General features: G+C 50.9%; 6 protein-coding genes across 6 annotated transcripts; 1 reads left to right on the top strand and 5 right to left on the bottom strand.

Annotated features, from left to right (window-relative positions):
- Positions 1–2,358: 2,358 nt before the first annotated feature.
- Positions 2,359–2,700, top strand: JN550_005612 (uncharacterized protein; the record flags this gene model as incomplete). Its single annotated transcript, XM_049317258.1, has 1 exon — positions 2,359–2,700. One exon carries the CDS (start codon positions 2,359–2,361, stop codon positions 2,698–2,700), a length of 342 nt encoding a protein of 113 aa, XP_049172625.1.
- Positions 2,701–5,181: 2,481 nt separating this feature from the next.
- Positions 5,182–6,537, bottom strand: JN550_005611 (uncharacterized protein; the record flags this gene model as incomplete). Its single annotated transcript, XM_049317257.1, has 1 exon — positions 5,182–6,537. The coding sequence occupies one exon, from the start codon at positions 6,535–6,537 to the stop codon at positions 5,182–5,184; it is 1,356 nt and encodes a 451-aa protein (XP_049172624.1).
- Positions 6,538–10,009: 3,472 nt separating this feature from the next.
- JN550_005610 (uncharacterized protein) lies at positions 10,010–11,077 on the bottom strand (the record flags this gene model as incomplete). The annotated part of the gene is made up of 3 exons (XM_049317256.1): positions 10,010–10,739; positions 10,795–10,847; positions 11,006–11,077. 3 exons carry the CDS (start codon positions 11,075–11,077, stop codon positions 10,010–10,012), a joined length of 855 nt encoding a protein of 284 aa, XP_049172623.1.
- A 1,079-nt stretch (positions 11,078–12,156) lies between these two features.
- On the bottom strand, positions 12,157–12,606 carry JN550_005609 (uncharacterized protein; the record flags this gene model as incomplete). Its single annotated transcript, XM_049317255.1, has 1 exon — positions 12,157–12,606. One exon carries the CDS (start codon positions 12,604–12,606, stop codon positions 12,157–12,159), a length of 450 nt encoding a protein of 149 aa, XP_049172622.1.
- A 745-nt stretch (positions 12,607–13,351) lies between these two features.
- On the bottom strand, positions 13,352–13,839 carry JN550_005608 (uncharacterized protein; the record flags this gene model as incomplete). The annotated part of the gene is made up of 2 exons (XM_049317254.1): positions 13,352–13,633; positions 13,687–13,839. 2 exons carry the CDS (start codon positions 13,837–13,839, stop codon positions 13,352–13,354), a joined length of 435 nt encoding a protein of 144 aa, XP_049172621.1.
- A 1,130-nt stretch (positions 13,840–14,969) lies between these two features.
- On the bottom strand, positions 14,970–15,793 carry JN550_005607 (uncharacterized protein; the record flags this gene model as incomplete). Its single annotated transcript, XM_049317253.1, has 2 exons — positions 14,970–15,662; positions 15,725–15,793. 2 exons carry the CDS (start codon positions 15,791–15,793, stop codon positions 14,970–14,972), a joined length of 762 nt encoding a protein of 253 aa, XP_049172620.1.
- Positions 15,794–17,676: the final 1,883 nt, after the last annotated feature.

Genomic DNA, 17,676 nt, shown 5'->3' with positions numbered 1-17,676 from the left:
GGGAGGGAGGGGTTTACTGGTGACGAAGATCATCGATGGATCGAATATCGCCCTCTCGATAGAAGTGGCAGATTAGAGGGCAGAGCAGTGTGTTCTCGCAGCTAGAAAACGCGTGATGACGAGCGTGGGACGAGGAGGAGCAAAGGTGGACAACAATACGCGCGCCTTGCTGTGCCAGATGCGGGAGACTCGAAGATCGTGGTGCTGTGGGAGGTAAGAAAGAGCTGGCTTACCGAAGGATCATCAACCGAGAGTCGAGGATTGAGGAGTGAAGCCGGAACGTCCAAGATCTCAAAGAGGGTTGATGTTTTGAGGAAGGATGAGCGAACGAACAGTTCAGAACATTTGGGGAGGGAGGGTATTTATACTTGGAGGGTCAACCCTATCCCCCACGTCGCCGCCACTGCGGATTGTTGACGGCAGAAATTCAATCGTCGCCGTCGATAAAGGCCTTACCAATCATCGCTCACGAAATCACCGGATCAACACGGCAGTCGTCGACGAACAGCCGGACAACCGCCGTCAACAGGATTGCAAAGTCGACGACAGGATTGCAGATTTGCCGACAGGACGCCAGGTCGTCAAACGCATGATTATCCCATCAATTTTGATTACTCTGCTGCTACAGCCGTATAGACCGTATAGGATAGGGGATTTCGGTGGCTTTGCATTACATCTTGCCTACAAACAGTGATCTGATAGTAATCATGCATCAGTCAGGTATGATTACCCAACTGACGCGAACGTGACTGATAGTATATCCACAGCTTCTTCTGAGTTACAGTCCCGTATGATGCATCATTTCTTGATAGCATCGGCAGTATCAAACATACGTGTCATAATAAAATGGCAACGCACGGTCTCGCGTTGTTGCACTTCGGTTCTTCTTGAGAGTAGTGAGCCAGGACGAATTATGCAAGGGTCCAGTCGAATTAATGTCTGCCTTTGCAGACCACAAGAGATCAATTCCATCCTAATCAACTGTATACATATACATCAGCCATAGTCCGTTGAATTTAGTATCATTGAATTCAGAATGGTGGGTTGGTCCTACAGATGTGGTAGTATATATCGAACGCACGGGCCTAGCAAGATGAGTAGGTAGCTGAGCTATACACAAGCACGTCCACAGGAATCTAAGGACTTGGAATGTAACGGTTACAAACTGCATTGGGCCTCTTTGCTTGTTCAGATGCATTGGTTGTGCAGAACCAGGAAACAGCTGGAAAGAAAGGCGTTGGGGGCATCTTGCCTGATGCTGGACATACAGACGCAGGAAAGATGACTCACGGGCCAAAATGACCAATACGGCTAACTTTGTGAACCAAGAAAGACTTGCATTCCGGTTGATAACATCAGATAGAGATGGTCCTCAAGGTAGAGCTATCTCATCCGAACCAATCTGTATCGCGTGAGCAGATCCTACTTGTGACAGGTACCCCCTGGGTAAGCTAGGCGGCTAGGCCCACCCATCCACTATCCATGAGACGTGTTGCTGCATTGTTCTCCTGAAGCCCATGATTTAGAAGCCTTTGGTTGGTGGCATCCATGTGTACTGTTGTAGCTGTGACGTGACGCGATTCCTCTCTGTTGAAATTGGAGACCCGAGTTTAGGAACACAAGCTGGAAACGCGCAAGACTACTGTTGTCACGAACTGCCGACTGCCTCATTGATTCAGGTCTCATACAACGGCAAAGCGAGATTTCATATAGTGAACATAGTAAAACATGTGCTCATCTGGCCAAGATATGGTGTCATTCAGCATTCAAAATCGCAGTGCCTGGTATGGAGTCGATAGCAAGCGGTCTGCTCTTCGTGGGAGGACACTTCGCGATATTACCCCTACGCTACTGTCTTTACACGTCTTCGGGAGCTTGAAAAGATAAATAGCAAAACGTCTCAGATCACCTAGATGGATGTTTCGATGCGAAGAATGTATTAATGATATTTTTATGTTACAGTGGTGTATTTGTGGCGGAATTAAATGCCGTCAAATATCCGGGCTAGCTGCAGTGGATAACCCATCCTAAGCTGCCGGAAGCGGACACCGATTCTCGGACTATGACACCATTTATTCACATGCAGAGATCCTTTTTTGCACTCGATTGAGGGTTTGAAGAAAGTCAATTCAAACGGTTATGCAGGAACCGTACATTTCTCCGACCGATGATGGTGATGCTGCAGGCCCCGCTAATTAAGAGTCGTGACATCACCCTCGAGCAATCCTACGCCATACCTAATGGAAAGCTCAGACTTAGATTACCGAGTATTCCGGAAGAGATGGAAAGGAATTCTAGCTACCCAATCCAACCATCTAGTAGCTGAACACAAGAGAACAACAATCAGACGCACACATCATGTCTCACGAAGGGGGCGACCTGAACCAGATGGCAAAGGATGGCACCACCAGTGTGTTTCCACTCCCAATCTACGACTGTACTGGACTAATAGGAGCCATTACAGTCCCGGGTGATGCGGGGAAGATGAACACCATCCCCTCTGTCGCTGGACCGCACCAGACGCAAAAGACTGCAGGTGGTCTCGGGGCAATGGTCATGAGCGAGGCAGCGGACAACCCGGTGAGCGACGAGAAGACCGCGAATCTGGGATCGGGTGTTGGAGAGGGTATTACTGGCACTGGAGATTCTCTCCCGGCATCGACCACGTCCAAGCACAGTGGCCATGGAGGAAAGCGATAGGATTGTGATAATCGGAACGGAGAGACAGCACCTAGCACATGGCCACAAAACAGATACGGCGGGTTTCTCCTCTTCTTCAAATACGTATGATACGATAAGACAGGTAAACCATGTTGAAGAATATATGGTACTGAGGGCGCGAGCCTCAGTAATACATGAGCAGTAACAATCATGCAATCACTTCAAAGCAACAAATGGTATGGTTCAACTCATCGCAGCAGTGCAGTCCTGGTACCAAAGGGCTGTCGTACTGAAAGCTCGGAATTCTGAACAGTTACGGGTTTACCTTGTTTCAGTGCGCCATTTCTTGGTGCTTGAAGGGCATTGCTGATGGCCATTGTCTTGAGGCTATTTCAAGGCAGCGACGCGTCACGTATTCTATACTCAGTTGGCATGGTGAGATACCCTAGCCCTATGTCTGGCCGCGGTCCAAAGTCAGAGACTCGTCGCGATCCCTGTCAATGTACTGTGTTGCCGTTCCTGGCCTGAGGGGTCCGTCAAACAGGTGGAGACAAAGGTGTCGTCTTTCCTTCCGATGCTCCATATCGACTGAGGTCCAGTTGTGGAGGGACGGGAAGACCTCAAGAAACCATAGCTTGTACTTGGTATCAGTATGACATGGGCCACGCCTCCTTTCATTCACGCAGTGAATTGCGGCTTCTTGGAGGCTCAATTTCCTTCGAGATAACTAGCCTACATCTTTGCATCGTTCACCAATAACCCTTCTGCGGTGGGATAGAGGATGCTCAGTCTCGCGTTGTTCGAAGTTGCCATCTTCGGCGCCATGTTCCATCCTTGTTGGTACCAGGCTCCCTCCTGAGTAGGTCACAGGACTTTGGCTTGTTTTTCGGGCTTGGAGTCCAGATAGCGAGAAGAGACCATAATATGGATGCAAAACGGGGTCTTCTTACTGAGAGCTTCGCTGGAGGCTTTCCTCGTCTCAATAATTGATTGATGGCATGCAACCAAACCGAGCAATAGAAGACCAAACAGATACTGGAACCTCAGCACAGGACGCTGGGACACTTTTGAACCTGCTTCTGGTCCCTAAACATAACACACTTGATTATTTCAAGTAAAGTACGGAGTAATACAATGAAGAGCAACGTTCGTTAAATAAACTTGAAACGTATTGCGCATCACCATGATACTGCTAATCAACTTCTCTCATGTTTCCCTTGGCATAAGCTCTGATCGGTCGAGCTCCTTGGTTTCTGGTGATGAAATTAGACTTGAAAGTCTTTGCAACTGGTCTGGTGGAGCTACCATCTGTTCAGCTTCGTGGACTTCCAAGTTCAAACAAGGCAGCTGGGTATTTGCTGAGCAAGACTTCCTTCCATTCGTGAGGGAGAGCGCGACAGGGGAATCGGACACGGCATAATCTTCAATGGCATGAGACGCCTAGATACGCCTTCTATGTATTCGATATTTGCCTATGTAGGGGGCATGTAGCTCTGCATTGCGACCACCAGATCATTTCGACTCTAGCGCGGAAAACTCTCCAGGACCACAGCGTCCAGTGATCTCAAGCTGACGAAAACAGCTTTCAATGCCTTGTATAACAGAACCAATCATCACGACAGGCGGGAGACACTATGAAATCGCATCTCAAGGTGCAAACACAAACATTCAGAAGATGAACTTTATTGACTTGATGGGCTTGACAAGTAATCTAACTAGTATACATGAAGGAGTGTTCATTACTACAGAATCATTAGATGAGTACACCCGTGAATTATTCACTGGGGTCATACACAAAACAGAACCTCCGAATCAGAAAACCAAAATTTATCCTGCCTTCCTCCGCTGGTGTTGCCCTGATTTGCAGATATCCATTGGATACCAGGGCCATTGCGTACATTGGGTGCTGATTATGGCCTGCAAGAACCAAGAGAAAGCCTGAAATGAAAGAAAGGGATTATCCGCTGCTGAGAAAGTATTGGCTGAAACATCGATCTCCCCAAGGTGCAGGTGGTACGAGAGAATTACTGCTGTTGACAACCCCTAGATGTGAATGAGATCCAATCAGGACGTCTGCCAAAAGTCTGTGACCCAAGAAGTTCAGATCCAGAGAGACCGCGAAACTTCAGATACAGGTGGTCGCAAACGGTGAAAGTGGAGAACCGTAGTCGTGAGTCGAACGAATTGGCGAAACTCCGTGGAGTGAATCTCGCCACCGAGTCCGATCAACAAGACATCGCGCCAGCGAAGCTAGCTTACACGCCGTGGAGAGGAGAGGCCCAAAGTCGAAGAAGTCTAGTGCCGGCATGATGTGCCTCATCTGTCTTGAACGACTGGCCGATAGAAAGTCGGCTCGGATACAAGACACGGAGAATGGTGAAGACGACCAAGCATCGAAAAATGACGGAAGAGTAGAGAATCGAATCTGGTATTGCGAAAGAAATGCGAACGAGGTGTGTCACTCAGTCGCTGCATAGTGGTGATGCTGATGGCATTGAGGGCTAGATGGTGCTGAATAGCTTAGCAGGCCATGCTGGGAGGCGAACCACCACCGTTGCGGTCATCCTTCTTGCAGTGTCGCTTGAAGATGCGGCTGAAGAAACCGCGCTTCTTGGGCTTCTTAGAGACCTCACTGGTACCCTTCTCAGAAGTGACATTGACACCGAAGCCTTTGCCGTTGACTGCACCACTCTGTATGGCTGCAGCGAGTACTGGGGCGAGGATGGTCTGAAGAGCGCCGGGGAGAGCTTGCTGGATTGCCTCTTCAACCAAGGCAGGTATCATGTTGATGATAGCTTGAGCGTTGGTTTGAGTGTTTCGGACTTGGTCAGACATGCTCGTCATCTGGTGATTGGTTGCTGTGGCGGTGTTGTTGATGGTCTGCATGAAAGCTCCAAGAGCGTTGACATGGTTGCCGACAGCACTGACATGGTTGTTCATGGCACCAAGCTGCGTTGAGAGATTCTCAAGATGGCCCTCAAGTGCTTGATCCATACGGTTGATCTGGCCATCCATACGGTTGACGTTCAGTCGAAGAGGACCAGCTGCATCAAGAGCAGCAGCCTCAACAACAGTGATGACATCCTCCAAGACAGCGTCCATGTCGAGAGCCTGGACACCAACAGCCCCTTGAGCATCCATGTTCTGAAGGGTGGCTTGGACAATCTCGCGGACAACATTGCCATGAAGAGACTGAGCCTGGTTGTTGGCAAGAGCTCGGTCGATAGCGCTGGCGGCGGCATGCTGGATGATGCCATGGAGATCAGCACCGACGTTCTGGTTGATGACCATGTTCCGAACATTTTCATGGGCACGCTGAACGCGAAGATCATCCTCTGCCTCAGCATCGCGCTGCTGGGTCTTGCGGGCAGTCTCGACAAACTCGCTGTAGTACTGGTCGGAGGGCGGCTGGGCCGGATCACCACGCAGCTGACGGAGACGTTGAAGCTGCTCGTAGTCCTCGGCTACAGCGTCTGCGCAATGGGAGGAGAGGCGAGTAGCGGGGAACTCTCCATTGCGTCGGGCAGCAGCGAGCTCGGTTCTCATGATGCGAAACTCGGCAGAGCTCAAGACCTCACCGCTGTTCAGGACAACGGGAGTGATGGGTGTCTGGCTCTGAGGAGCGGGGACGTTGGAAGCGTTGGCACGGTTGACATCGATGGGCATGGGTGTGTGAGCTTGCTCGGCATTGCCAGCAGCGGATGCCTGGTGGACCGGAGCAGTGGGGGAGTTGGCAGCCTCAGCATTAGCTCTGGGCAAGCCGGCTGAGGTGGTGCGGAGGCGCATCAGGCGTGCGGCAGAAGATGAGTGGGGGCCAGAGACGGCGCGAGCAGTGGTGGCACGGGTGCCAGAGGTGGTACGGTTTCGCTGCATCATCTTGACGGCGTGTACTGGTGATGTCGGGAGGAAGTGTCTGTGATGCGGTCAGTGGATGTTGCATCGTAGGTGATGGCGAGAGGTGACTCACTTGATGAGGAGTAGTCTCTGGATGAGAGTTGAGGAGACAGAAGGGTAGAATATGCAGAAGATGGCTCTTCGTAGGGAGAGCGTGCGAGGTGAACTTTCTGTAGGCGAAAGGTACAAATCGACGCAAAGTATTCTGCGGGACGTGAATCTCAAGGAAGATAAGTCTTGCCTGGGAAGTGAATATTATTGTCAGAGCCTGTCCTCAAATGAAGGGCGGGGTAGAAGAGAGGGGAACTTACTGCTTGAGGAGTCTAGGTAGAGATGGGGAGGGGCAGATGACAAGAACTGGTACCAGAGATTGCACAGCTGTGGTGAAGGGTCGAGAGACGTGTGTGCGGATGATTTCGCACTGGTGATGGTGATCAGAGTCGGGCAGGTATGATATCGACAATGACTGCTATCGCAATCGGACTCAATGTAGGGGTGTCGAACAATGATGCTGAGGGACCAAGGTCGGACTGGTGGAATCGAAGTATCGCGTCAAGATGGGTGGTGTGGGAAGCAGTATGGTGCAGATTGAGAAGACTCGAGACTGCAATCAGAGGGGTCAGCGCTGAGGCGAGATGAGGATGAAAAGCTGGTTTGATTTGGTGCCAAGTAATGATTGTCCAAAGGGAAAAGCAGTCGAGTGGCAGATCAAGGTGGTGAAGAACAGAGGGGCGGGGTCAAGATGGGAGAATCGAACAGCTTCAGGAGAAAATATTTTCAAGTTCAGAAAATTTTCCTGCTGACGGCAGAATGGGCCAATGTGTGGGAAGTGCAGAGTTGATGATTTCTGGTATGTGAGAATGTGAAATGGCGGGGCAACGATGATCGACGTGTAGTGGTGAGTAGGAGCCAGGACAGAACGACTTGGGCTACCTTGGTGGCGCACAGCATTAGGAGAAGACAGGCATGGTGGGGTCCATGAAGTGCTGCTGAAGCGCAACGATCGTGACAACCCTGAACGTGATGGTTTTGGAGATGGATGCAGACTCAGAAAAATGGGACAAGACTTACCGGACGATGATGAAGCCTGCGAGAGGGTGGCAGTTGCTGTTACAGCTGGGATCGTGAAGCTCGTACTGAGGAAGGTCTCCTGGCTGTGAAGCTTGGTGGTATCTCAAGAACGGGCAAAGAGGGAACGGGAAAGAAGATCGAAAAAGGTGTGAGCACTGTGGGATTGGAATTTTTTAATAGGCGGGATTCTGCCAGCACTGAGCGGTGTGGATTGTCGGGCATTTGGATTGTTCTTGATTTTTGGATTGTTGCTCGCGGGGGCAACCACAACAATCAAAGCCCGGCGGGGACGTTTGTGCAGCTCACTCCAATTGCCTCGCCATCTGATGCCCCGGCATCGTCAATTCGCCGGCGGCCAAGGCTTTGGTGATATTGCTGTCTTAAATTTCTCTAGATTAGGCTTCATTCACATTACCCATAGTCGTCAACAGATATCCCAGCTTTCTAGGTATTAAGGCTTGGTCAAGAGACTCCCGTTCTACTCGGAACCATATTTATAACGCAGTACATCATAATTCGTATATCGTATCATAGCATGTTTGATGTGGTCATTCCGAATCCTACTTAATATTTGATGTCATATGATGTCGGGGGATGTTCTTGGTTGAATCAAGTGAAGACCATCTCCCTATGGTCCCTATGTTGGCCGCTGGTCTGAAGAGCGCGTCAGAAACGATGCTTTGGAACTTCTTCTCGCGAGTATTGAATAAATAGTACCAAGTGCTTTCGTTTGGTTACCACCCAGCCCCAAATCCTTGGCTTCTAAGTTCTCGACGCGACGACTTGGCTCTAGGTATGCCAGCTCACCAGCAACAGAACCATGGTGTGTATTGGCCACAGCTACGGGTTTGCTGCGCTTTATGCATCATGCTGAGCCTCTGAATACTCTTAATAGTCCCTGCATACCATTCGTCACGACAAAAGATTTCTTGCGGATGACTGGATTCATATATGGAAGGTCTGCATGGACTCGGTGCCCACCAGACCGAGCTGCTAGACACCATCTCATTGCAGCATTTGTCACTGCTCGTTGGCTCATTTTCCGATGCCAAATAAATCATACTCCGGTTAGCAACAAGTCAAAGAGCCATCTCCAATACCTAGTCAGTATCAAAGCGCTTTCTATGGCGATTTTACAGTTCATCTTGATGTCGTCGCTTACCACTTACATGCGGCTCAACGCATGTCGTCAAATTAGGCAAAGCGGTCCCACATCGTGGCGTTGTGCTGTCGATTTTGGCGGGCGTTTGTGGGGATAGTGGCCAGGGGTGGGGGAATGATCGCATGCCAGTGCCCGCCACCAACATCACGGCACCAGCCGACAATTACTCGCAAAAATACCTTGCAATGAATTGGGGCAGTCAAGAACTGGCAGATCGATGGAACTAAATAAGACTTCGTGCCCAGATGTCTCTGTTCCTCGTGAAGGTACAGCGGGGTTCTAAGCTGGCGCAGAATGAGGCGCCAACTTACATCGTAAATGACTTGCTAGCATCTGGGAGCATATCTTTGGATCAACGGTTGACAGTATTTTCCTCATTTAATGCCCGCTTCATCACAAGTAGCCGGCAGTGCTTCGAAGAGCATTTAGTCATTTCCGTACAGAGCGATAGAAAAGCGGTGCGGCATTAAATTCCAGGTCAAACGACGAGCTAGCCAAGTTGAAGCGGTAGTGAGGAAAGACTATGCCTGATAGCTTCATAAATTCGTCGAAACAGGCACGGAAGCTGGTAGGAGCGATCTAGCTGCTCTGTTGTCTGACATCAATATGCGTTCATCACAGGCAGTAGGACAAAAAAAGGTGCTCACTGCCTAAGTCCTGAATGATGGTATGTGTACTTCATCGGCCGGATTCCCTTCCATGGCAGAGACTCGAGAGATATGATACGGACATTGGAGTGGGATCTACTGCCATCCTTCTGGGTCAAGATTCGCCCAACCCCTTCAACTCGTGTGGCCGGGAGGCAAGCCCAGACGCCGGGCCAGGCGGGTCACACAAGGCAACATGTGTCACAACAGATTCGAAGGCTTTCAAGCGCGGGAAACCAGATGTCAATTACTATTGAGAAGCCCAAGCAGGAATATCAAAGAGATGACCGCCAACTCCCGCAAGTCTTTTGTTGTATGTAGCATGACCTGCACACATCCGATATGTGTGCTGTGTACAGATGAATCCATATGCCAGAATCTCCAAACCGAGCGAGATCAAGGTCACGCCCCTCGAAGCTCTCATCTCTAGAGCCCTACCAGACTGTGATTTCTATGCGAATTTAGTTAGCTATCTGACTATCAGGGGATGGGTTGAGTAAAATGGTGACACCATCACTTATTCCAACGTGTGACTTGGTAAGGTAGAACTTACTCTGCATGTCCATAAATCATATCACAAGCCCTTGTCCCAGTGTCCTTCTTTGGCATTGCCTGAAGGTGACGGAGCCATGCCTATGGGTGTCTGCCAGAAGAACGCTGAGGTGTCGTGGTTGTGCATGAATGGGGAGGAACCAGGGAAACCATATGGTAGAGGGGTGCCCGAAGGCGGTCTAGACATCGCCGGCATCATCTCCGCCGGTGTCGTCCTCATCGGGGTCATCTGGTGATGGAAGGTCACGTTAGTGGGGTAATCAAAGGTATGAGTGGCAGGGACAGCTTGTGCCGACGTGACAGAATGGTGGTGATGATGGCGGTGATCGCTGCCGTAGGCTGGGACACTGCTTCCTGGCTTCTCGCTCGAAGAGACCACGAGGACGTCGTCATCGTCATCCTGGCTGAACCGCTGAGGTGTGCCAGGATCGGCCGGGCTCGCGAAGGCTGGCGCCACGGCTGCGATGCCACCATTCCTGTATTCGGTCTTCACTGTCATGGCACCTTCGGATTTCACTTCAGGCTTCACTTCGGATTTGACTTCACCTTTGATGACCGGCTCGTCGATGTCGCCAACATCGTCGTCGACCTCCTCGAGCTTGCGCTTCTTGGCGGCGGAGCCCTTGGTAGCAGAGCTCTTGGGGGTGGCGCCCTTCTCCTTCTTGACGGGAGTGCGAGGAGAGCCACCAGAGCCACCAGAGGGCGAGCTGGTGATGCCGTGGGCCTTCATCAGTCGCTCGTATCGCTTGGCACTGTGGAAGAGGAGGGTCAGTATGTGTGGGGTTACTGCATGGCTGGAGGACTTACGCGGCGCCCTTGCTGACGATGTCGCACTGCTTGGCAACTTCACCGAAGTCAACCTAGATAGAGTCAGCATATGAGATCGTGGCATATCGTAGATAGCGATTGCAAATGTTATGGAAAATTTTCGTCGGAGAGGCAGGAGCTGCCATCGTCGTGTACACATTTGATGAATGAGGGCTATCAGGGTCAGGGTGAGATGAAACCTGTCACATACCTTGCCGGCAGTAGAATTCTTGATGCAGGCGATCAAGAACTGGAACTGGCCATCAACGTCCTTGGAAGACATCTTGAACAGCGGTCGCGGTGGAGTGGGAGGTTGAGTAGAAGACGATCAAGAGATCTGACAGAAGTGGGACAAGGGTCAAGATGGATGGTCTTGAAAAGACTGTGAGGGGCAGTTGTGTTGGGCTGGGTTCAGATGTTCAACCTTAGGTGTGGTTGATGGATGAGTGGAGGGAGGCCAAGAGGCAGGTACAGCCAGTAGACACAGTTTTCCCACGACAAATGATAGGCTTCAGGTCAGTAGCTAGATCCACCGGATCGTGTGATGCGGTAGGGCTTGGTCGTCCGGTGGACTGGCAAAGACGTGGAGATTTGAAGGCGTCGACCTGGAGCGACGACGGTGACCCAGTTCGAGAATTAGTGGACACAGCTGTAGGCATTAGCCAGTTGTGTATGAAGTCGCAATCTGTCTGCTCGTTGCTGTATGTCCGACCGATGGTGTCGATTCAGGGACGGGAGGTGTTCCAGAATAGGTTCCAGTGGTGGCGCAATCCTGTCCCATCAAGAGCAGTATGTGACCTTTGATAGACGTGCCTGAGCCAACGATGGGTAATCGAGACAGATACGATAAGGCTTGGACATGGTCTTAGGTCTGTCATAAGTCTGAGGGAAAGACATGACTTCGACGGACAGAAGACATTATTATAAGTCATTAGTGGTGGGCGCGCTCTTTGGAAGTCTGTATGAGATGACCACTGCCCGACTTCCAGCTACATCTTCCCTTGACGGTGGCTGCCTGCATGAGGCCTTCATAGTAAGATAAAGGCAAGGGTTTGGCCAAAATTCGGTCTTGTGTCTTTGCATTAAAGGGTGTATTCAAGCAAGATGATAAGACACACAGTTCACAGCTTCAACTGTAAGCGAGGTCATTTCGTGTTCATTCGGGGACTGTCTGGTAATGACTACCTAGCCAGACAGAAAGTCCAAAGTCATGTTCCCAACCCTTTGTCTGGTAGCCGAAGCGGCATCCATCAATACTGAACTAGGCATGTGTGCCAAATGAGTTCCAAACCAATCCGAGTCTGTAAACAAAGGGGTACATCACGTGAGGTAGGGTGAGGTAAAGGTCCTTCTGGCATGGGATTAGATTTCACCACCCGTCATGTCGTCCTCCACATGCTCCTCCTTCTTGAGCTCTGCATCCTCGGCCAGAGCGTCGTCGATGGCAGCGGCGACAGCCTTCTCGACGTTCACCTTTCTCTTTCGAACCGGGGTTGCTTCAGCCTCGCGGTCTCCCTGACTGTAGTCGGCAGATGCCTTTCTCTTAGCGGAGCGGTTGGAAGGAGTTCCAGGAGCCTCCTCCGCCTCGAACCAGCCTTGCTTCTTGCAGACCTGGCGGAACCGCTCTCGGCTACTTTTGTTGTCCTTGAGACCCATCTCGGTGGCGACAGTATCCCAGTTTGGGTTGGGCTTGCTGCCAGGGCCGGAGAGCTTGAGAACAACGCTCATTAGCTTGATCTCAGCCTCGGTGAGGGTGACGACACTGCCATCGGAGCCGGTGGCATCGCCATTGGTGTTCTTCTTGGCGGGCATCTTGATGTCTTGTCAGTGAGATGGAACGGTAGTTGTGTGTGATGCTGGGATGCTGTAGTAGGGTTACTTTCGACTTGAACGGTAAGATAAAGACAAGGTGATCTTGGAAGGGACGAAATATAGAAGGGGCGCCGTAGTCGTTTGCGAGCCACACCAGATCTGAGAGAAGGGAAGTCAGATATGACTTACCTTGATGAATGGGATGATGGATTGTTTGGGTCAGTGAGTGGATGTGTTGATGAACAGTTGAGCAGTATGAAGCAGTTGAACGACTATGGCGTTGAGTTGAGTTGTTGATGTTGGTCAAAAGGAAGAAGCACCTTGACAACACGCAAAACTTGCTTTTGTACTGGTACGTGCCGTCCCTGTGCTGTATGATGAGACGAAACAGGTTAGCGGCCATCCAGCATCAAACGGGATACGCTCTGTTGCCATAGGACCAAAATTCAAGCACGCGGCGTCCTGCCGCATCTATTTATGCCTTCAAAGTGTGAGTTGCGGCCTGCTCGTGAAGCATCATGCTTGTTTTATAAAGGGCTACAATCTTACGCACAGTCACGAGTCACGAGTCACTATATCACCGACGCAAGGAACGTGGTCAAGAGGGAGGCCATGAAATATTGCGAATGCAATTAGTCAATTCGTCGCATATGATGCGAGGTTAAGGGTGGCCTCAATCCATGTTTATCGCCCGTGGGCATCCATATTCCATAATGCCTCCTTGGTTGGCTGGCTGGCCTTGTGATTAGATCTCCTCAGAGTCCTCCATAGCTGCGGGGTTTTTCTCGATGTCTCGTTCAAAGGAATAAGGCTTAGTGTCAAAGTCAGACTTCTCCTCCTTGATCTCGACCAAATCCTTGATGTCGACGAAGTCCTCATCGGCATCATCGGCATCATCGACGGATGACTGGGTCGATACCTTCGGGCGACGGTTGGCCGGCTTGCGCACACCTCCAGACTTGACGGCCTTGCTTGCCTGGGCCTTGGGAGCTGCGCCGAGCTTCCTCATCTCCTGGCTAAATCGTTGCTGTAACAGTGTCGGCGTGTTTGCATGGGATGAAAGCAAGAGACAATACAAACCTTGGCAATGCCGCCATCCTTGAGTCCCATATCCTGGGCTACGGCTTCCCAGTCGCTGTCCGGCTTGGCCTTGAGATGCTTGATGATGGAAAGGGAAAGGCGGCCTTGGAGCTCGCTGGGAGCAGCTGAGTTGGCGGTGGCCTTTCGAGGCATGTTGAGTGATCTAGTAGATTGTCAAAGGTGATACGGGAAGAATTTATGGGTTGAAGCTGTGTGACGCAGATGTAGGGGAGATGGTGATGTTGTCTTTTTTGGGTTGTCCGAAGACGCTGTGCTGACCAAATATGAAGATGAATGAACAATGTACCTACTCTTGATGTGTGTTGTACTCGGTGTCGAAGGATGGTGGTCGTGTAGGTGGGGCGACGACTGAAGATGTGGCGTTCCTGCGACCATACGTTTAGTCATGAATCAACATATGGAAGGGTACTGAGAAATGGAGAGTCAAATGAGGAAACATTTCAAGAGTCGGTAAAAAAGTAGCTCTGGCATCTGGTGAACGAACAGGACGTGATGCGTGCCTTACAATATGACTGGGATGGGAGTTGCCGTATGAACTTCAGAGGCCTGAGATATCCTTGACGGAGCTTGAAACAATATTGTACGTTCAGACCGCCGATAAAGACGGACACAGTTTGAGAGCAGCGGGGAATATTTTCTTACCTCAAGTCAGTTGCAGCAAGACTGCTTTTGGAAGGACTGCGCGTGACAGTATGGGGGCAGAAAGGTTAATAGGTACACCGGGTGACGAATGTGGCCTAACGTGAAATGCTCATGGGAAAAAGAAATCATCTGCGTGTACACCAAACCTGAAATTCAAGTAACCGCGATCGTATCATCCCAGCCTTTGGGGAAGGTATCCCAAATACCGTGCTTGCATATCGAAAAAGCGTCAAAATGAAGACTCTATTGCTTAAAGGCAACCGAACATAGAAAGTAGATTTCCCGAAATGTTTGATCATTGTGCTTGGTAGGTGTACATCGTCCTATTGAAAGACACCAGACCTAAAATCAAGACACGCTAGTTGGCTACATCGAGGCTGTGGGCACTTGGTAGAGAGCAGGGATACATGTATTCATCCAGCATTATGAGGTAGTAAGTGAAGGCCAATACATCTTCATTGAACGCCTTAGACACCTAACGACCGGCCCGTATCCAGAATAACCCCAATAAAACCCAAGAAATGTGGTCATTTTAACCCTCTCAGCATACAGCAGCAACTCTATGATCCACCAAAGACTCGGCTCCCTCAGTTCAACAGACTGACATAGTCTAGTCCCAATCAGACACAGTGATTGTCCCAATGCTCATGTTTGACATTGATGCCTTCGCCTTCGACGTCTGCCATAGGGTGTGGGATAGCTGAGTAGTCTCCGTGATGGTGAAGACTCTGATGGTCATAGCCCATGCCTAGACCGTCAAATGCATAATTGGGATCGAAAGCTGAGAACATCGGGCTTTGCTGCCACTGGGTGGGGTCGTGACTACAGTGAGGATTGCTGAAGTCAAATGCAGACTGAGAATTGATCATCTCGCTCGCTGGGCTGGATGTCAGCGCTTGGGCAGTCGGATACATATCAGTGTCGCTGCATGGGGTGAGGAGCCGAGGCTGAATGACATGCTGGGTGGTCGGAGTTGGGGTTGCAGACATCGTTGCGGGTGTAAGGCGGTTGTCGTAGGCAGACGGAATAGTTTCTTGCTTGATCCGAGGCGCGGGAGAGGTTCTGTCTGTACCTGCCGCGGGAGAAGTGGCTGATTCGGCTTTGACCTGGTCGTCCTTCTTCGACTTCGTGTCTTTGGACTCCTTCTTCGACTTGGTGACTCGGTTAGACTTTTCTTTCGAGGTTTTGTTGCGTCGCTGAGGCTCAAGTCCTAACATTGCTGAGCGAAACCTGGAGTATCTCATTCGTGCGGCGTGGCCATTCGTGATCTCTTGGGCAAGTATTGGATTTCGGGCAACTTGGTTCCAGTCGATCTGATGTCGAATTAGTCCTCCGGCTTCCGGTCTTCGTAAGCGAACACATCAGTCTGACTTACGTCTTTCAAGTTCTTCTGCTGCAAGATAGCGAACAGGAACCTGGCCATTGCATTATCGTTGTTCGACATGTTGCTTCGTTTCAGGCAGTTGACAACTCAGGAAGTTTGAGGTTCGGCCAGGCCTCGAGGCTTGATGCTTTTCAGCTGCTTCAAGAAGAAGTGCACACTCAATACTGGGAGAAGTTGAGGGTTTCGATCAGATCAAGATCAGACAGAACGTGGAGGCTCTGAAAGGTGCAGTGACTCATGAAGGGGTAACTGTGAAAGTTGGTGAGATGTTGCAAGCGGGATATATGTTATATTCTTGGACGAGGCGCCTGAAGAGACCGGATTTTGAATCAACGGATCACATCAAAGCTGCGCAGCGGACTATATTCAGGCGGGGTTGCTGATGAACGGCAGAAAGGCTTCTTCAAGCGGCACGAAGAAGGCCAAACCGTCCAACGCTGGGACAAGGGAAGGTTGCAATAGCAGCACATCTAAGAAAAGCGCAAGCTGACGACCGAAAGAGAGCGACTTGCATGAGATGCTGTTTGCTTCTCATGGTCGTGCTGGGGAGGACAAGGATAGGTCACAGTGATAAGGGGCCTTTTAAGTGCTTGCATGCAGACCCGCCTTGGCACGAGCTACGCATCTCTGACCAGTCACGGCCATGGCAAGGGTTCTCAGGACCCGGTTCAAAGACATGGCTGCCTAGGTTGCCTAGCAACTTGTGTGTCAGAGGAAAGTAATCAATGATTGCTGTTCTTGGCTGACGGTGGCGGGTGGGGAGACGCGATTTGGTGGGATGGAAGCGCGGTGTACCACACTCAACCGCGTAAAGTGGTTTCTTGACCCTTGTCAAGCGAAGGTCTGATCCCTGACACCCTCGGCCAACAGTTCAGACGACACCACCCACCTTGCGAGGTCAATCAGACTCCGGGCAACGAAGGGCACTCGCTCGGTGCTGAGAAAGGGCTTGTAATGCATCGGTTGCCCTCTCTTTCCACAGCTCGATAGGAGAATCCAGGCCAAATGTATATTCACTTGGCTTAAGAGGAGTGATTGCTGATCGATATGGGGTATGGTGCAGCAAACGGCAGTGGACGACGGAATCGCTGCCGGGGAGGGATCGTCACGAAAAAGCAATTACGCCGGGCGCGAGCCATATCCTCCGGGACATGCAAAAGCCTGATGCAGATGTATTGTACTCCATAGTGGGGGATGGCCACTGTGAAACGTGTGACTCATTCGAGTCATCGGTAATTCAGGAGGCTGGGGTCTCGCTGAGCCTTAGTTTGCCTTGCAGTGGTATCTCATGAGAGGAAAAAATGGAATTGGAAGAGACAATTGGACAATGGCGGATTGGGTCAAGGCGACCTAGGCACAGCACTTGCGCAAGCCTGCATGTGGTTATCAGGAGATGAGTCGCTAGAGCCAGGTCCAGGTTTCGACTAGAGTCCCGGTGGGCTGCGTCTGCTACATACAGCACATCTTGTGGCCGAGGAATACCGAACTGCGAGTGGCCATTTGCACCGTAGCCGTTCCGTGCGGATTTCTGCAGCACGCGGTAAAAATAGCCTCGGTCGAGGCCCAACGTCGTAGCAGCGAGAAGAGCACGGAAGAGTTTGGTCATTACGGTGTAAATAGGACGTACTCATCGAAGTTGTGGCAAGCATGTTAAGTTGGCACCTCGTGTTGAGGGATGGCGGGGGCGCGTCGTGATGATCAAGCCGAAATGAAAGTGGTTGGGGGGAGTCGCGTCGCATCTCGACGTGGGTCGCTGGCTGATCCAGCAAGCATTACGCGTTTTGGCCGCCTGTTCACGTGAGACCAGAGTCTGGTATGGGGGCTACGGCCTGTCTGGGGCTGGCGTCAGTACAGGGTGCCTCACAGATGTGCTCATTCGTCAGGATGGGGGCAAGGATCTCCACCGTAGTACGGCCGCCCGTTGTGACCCAAAGTGCATCTCG

Source organism: Neoarthrinium moseri (assembly GCF_022829205.1).
Source record: "Neoarthrinium moseri strain CBS 164.80 chromosome Unknown scaffold17_Wmoseri_CBS_16480, whole genome shotgun sequence".
In the NCBI taxonomy this organism is placed as follows: domain Eukaryota; kingdom Fungi; phylum Ascomycota; class Sordariomycetes; order Amphisphaeriales; family Apiosporaceae; genus Neoarthrinium; species Neoarthrinium moseri.
This window is presented reverse-complemented; position numbering and strand designations above follow the sequence as displayed.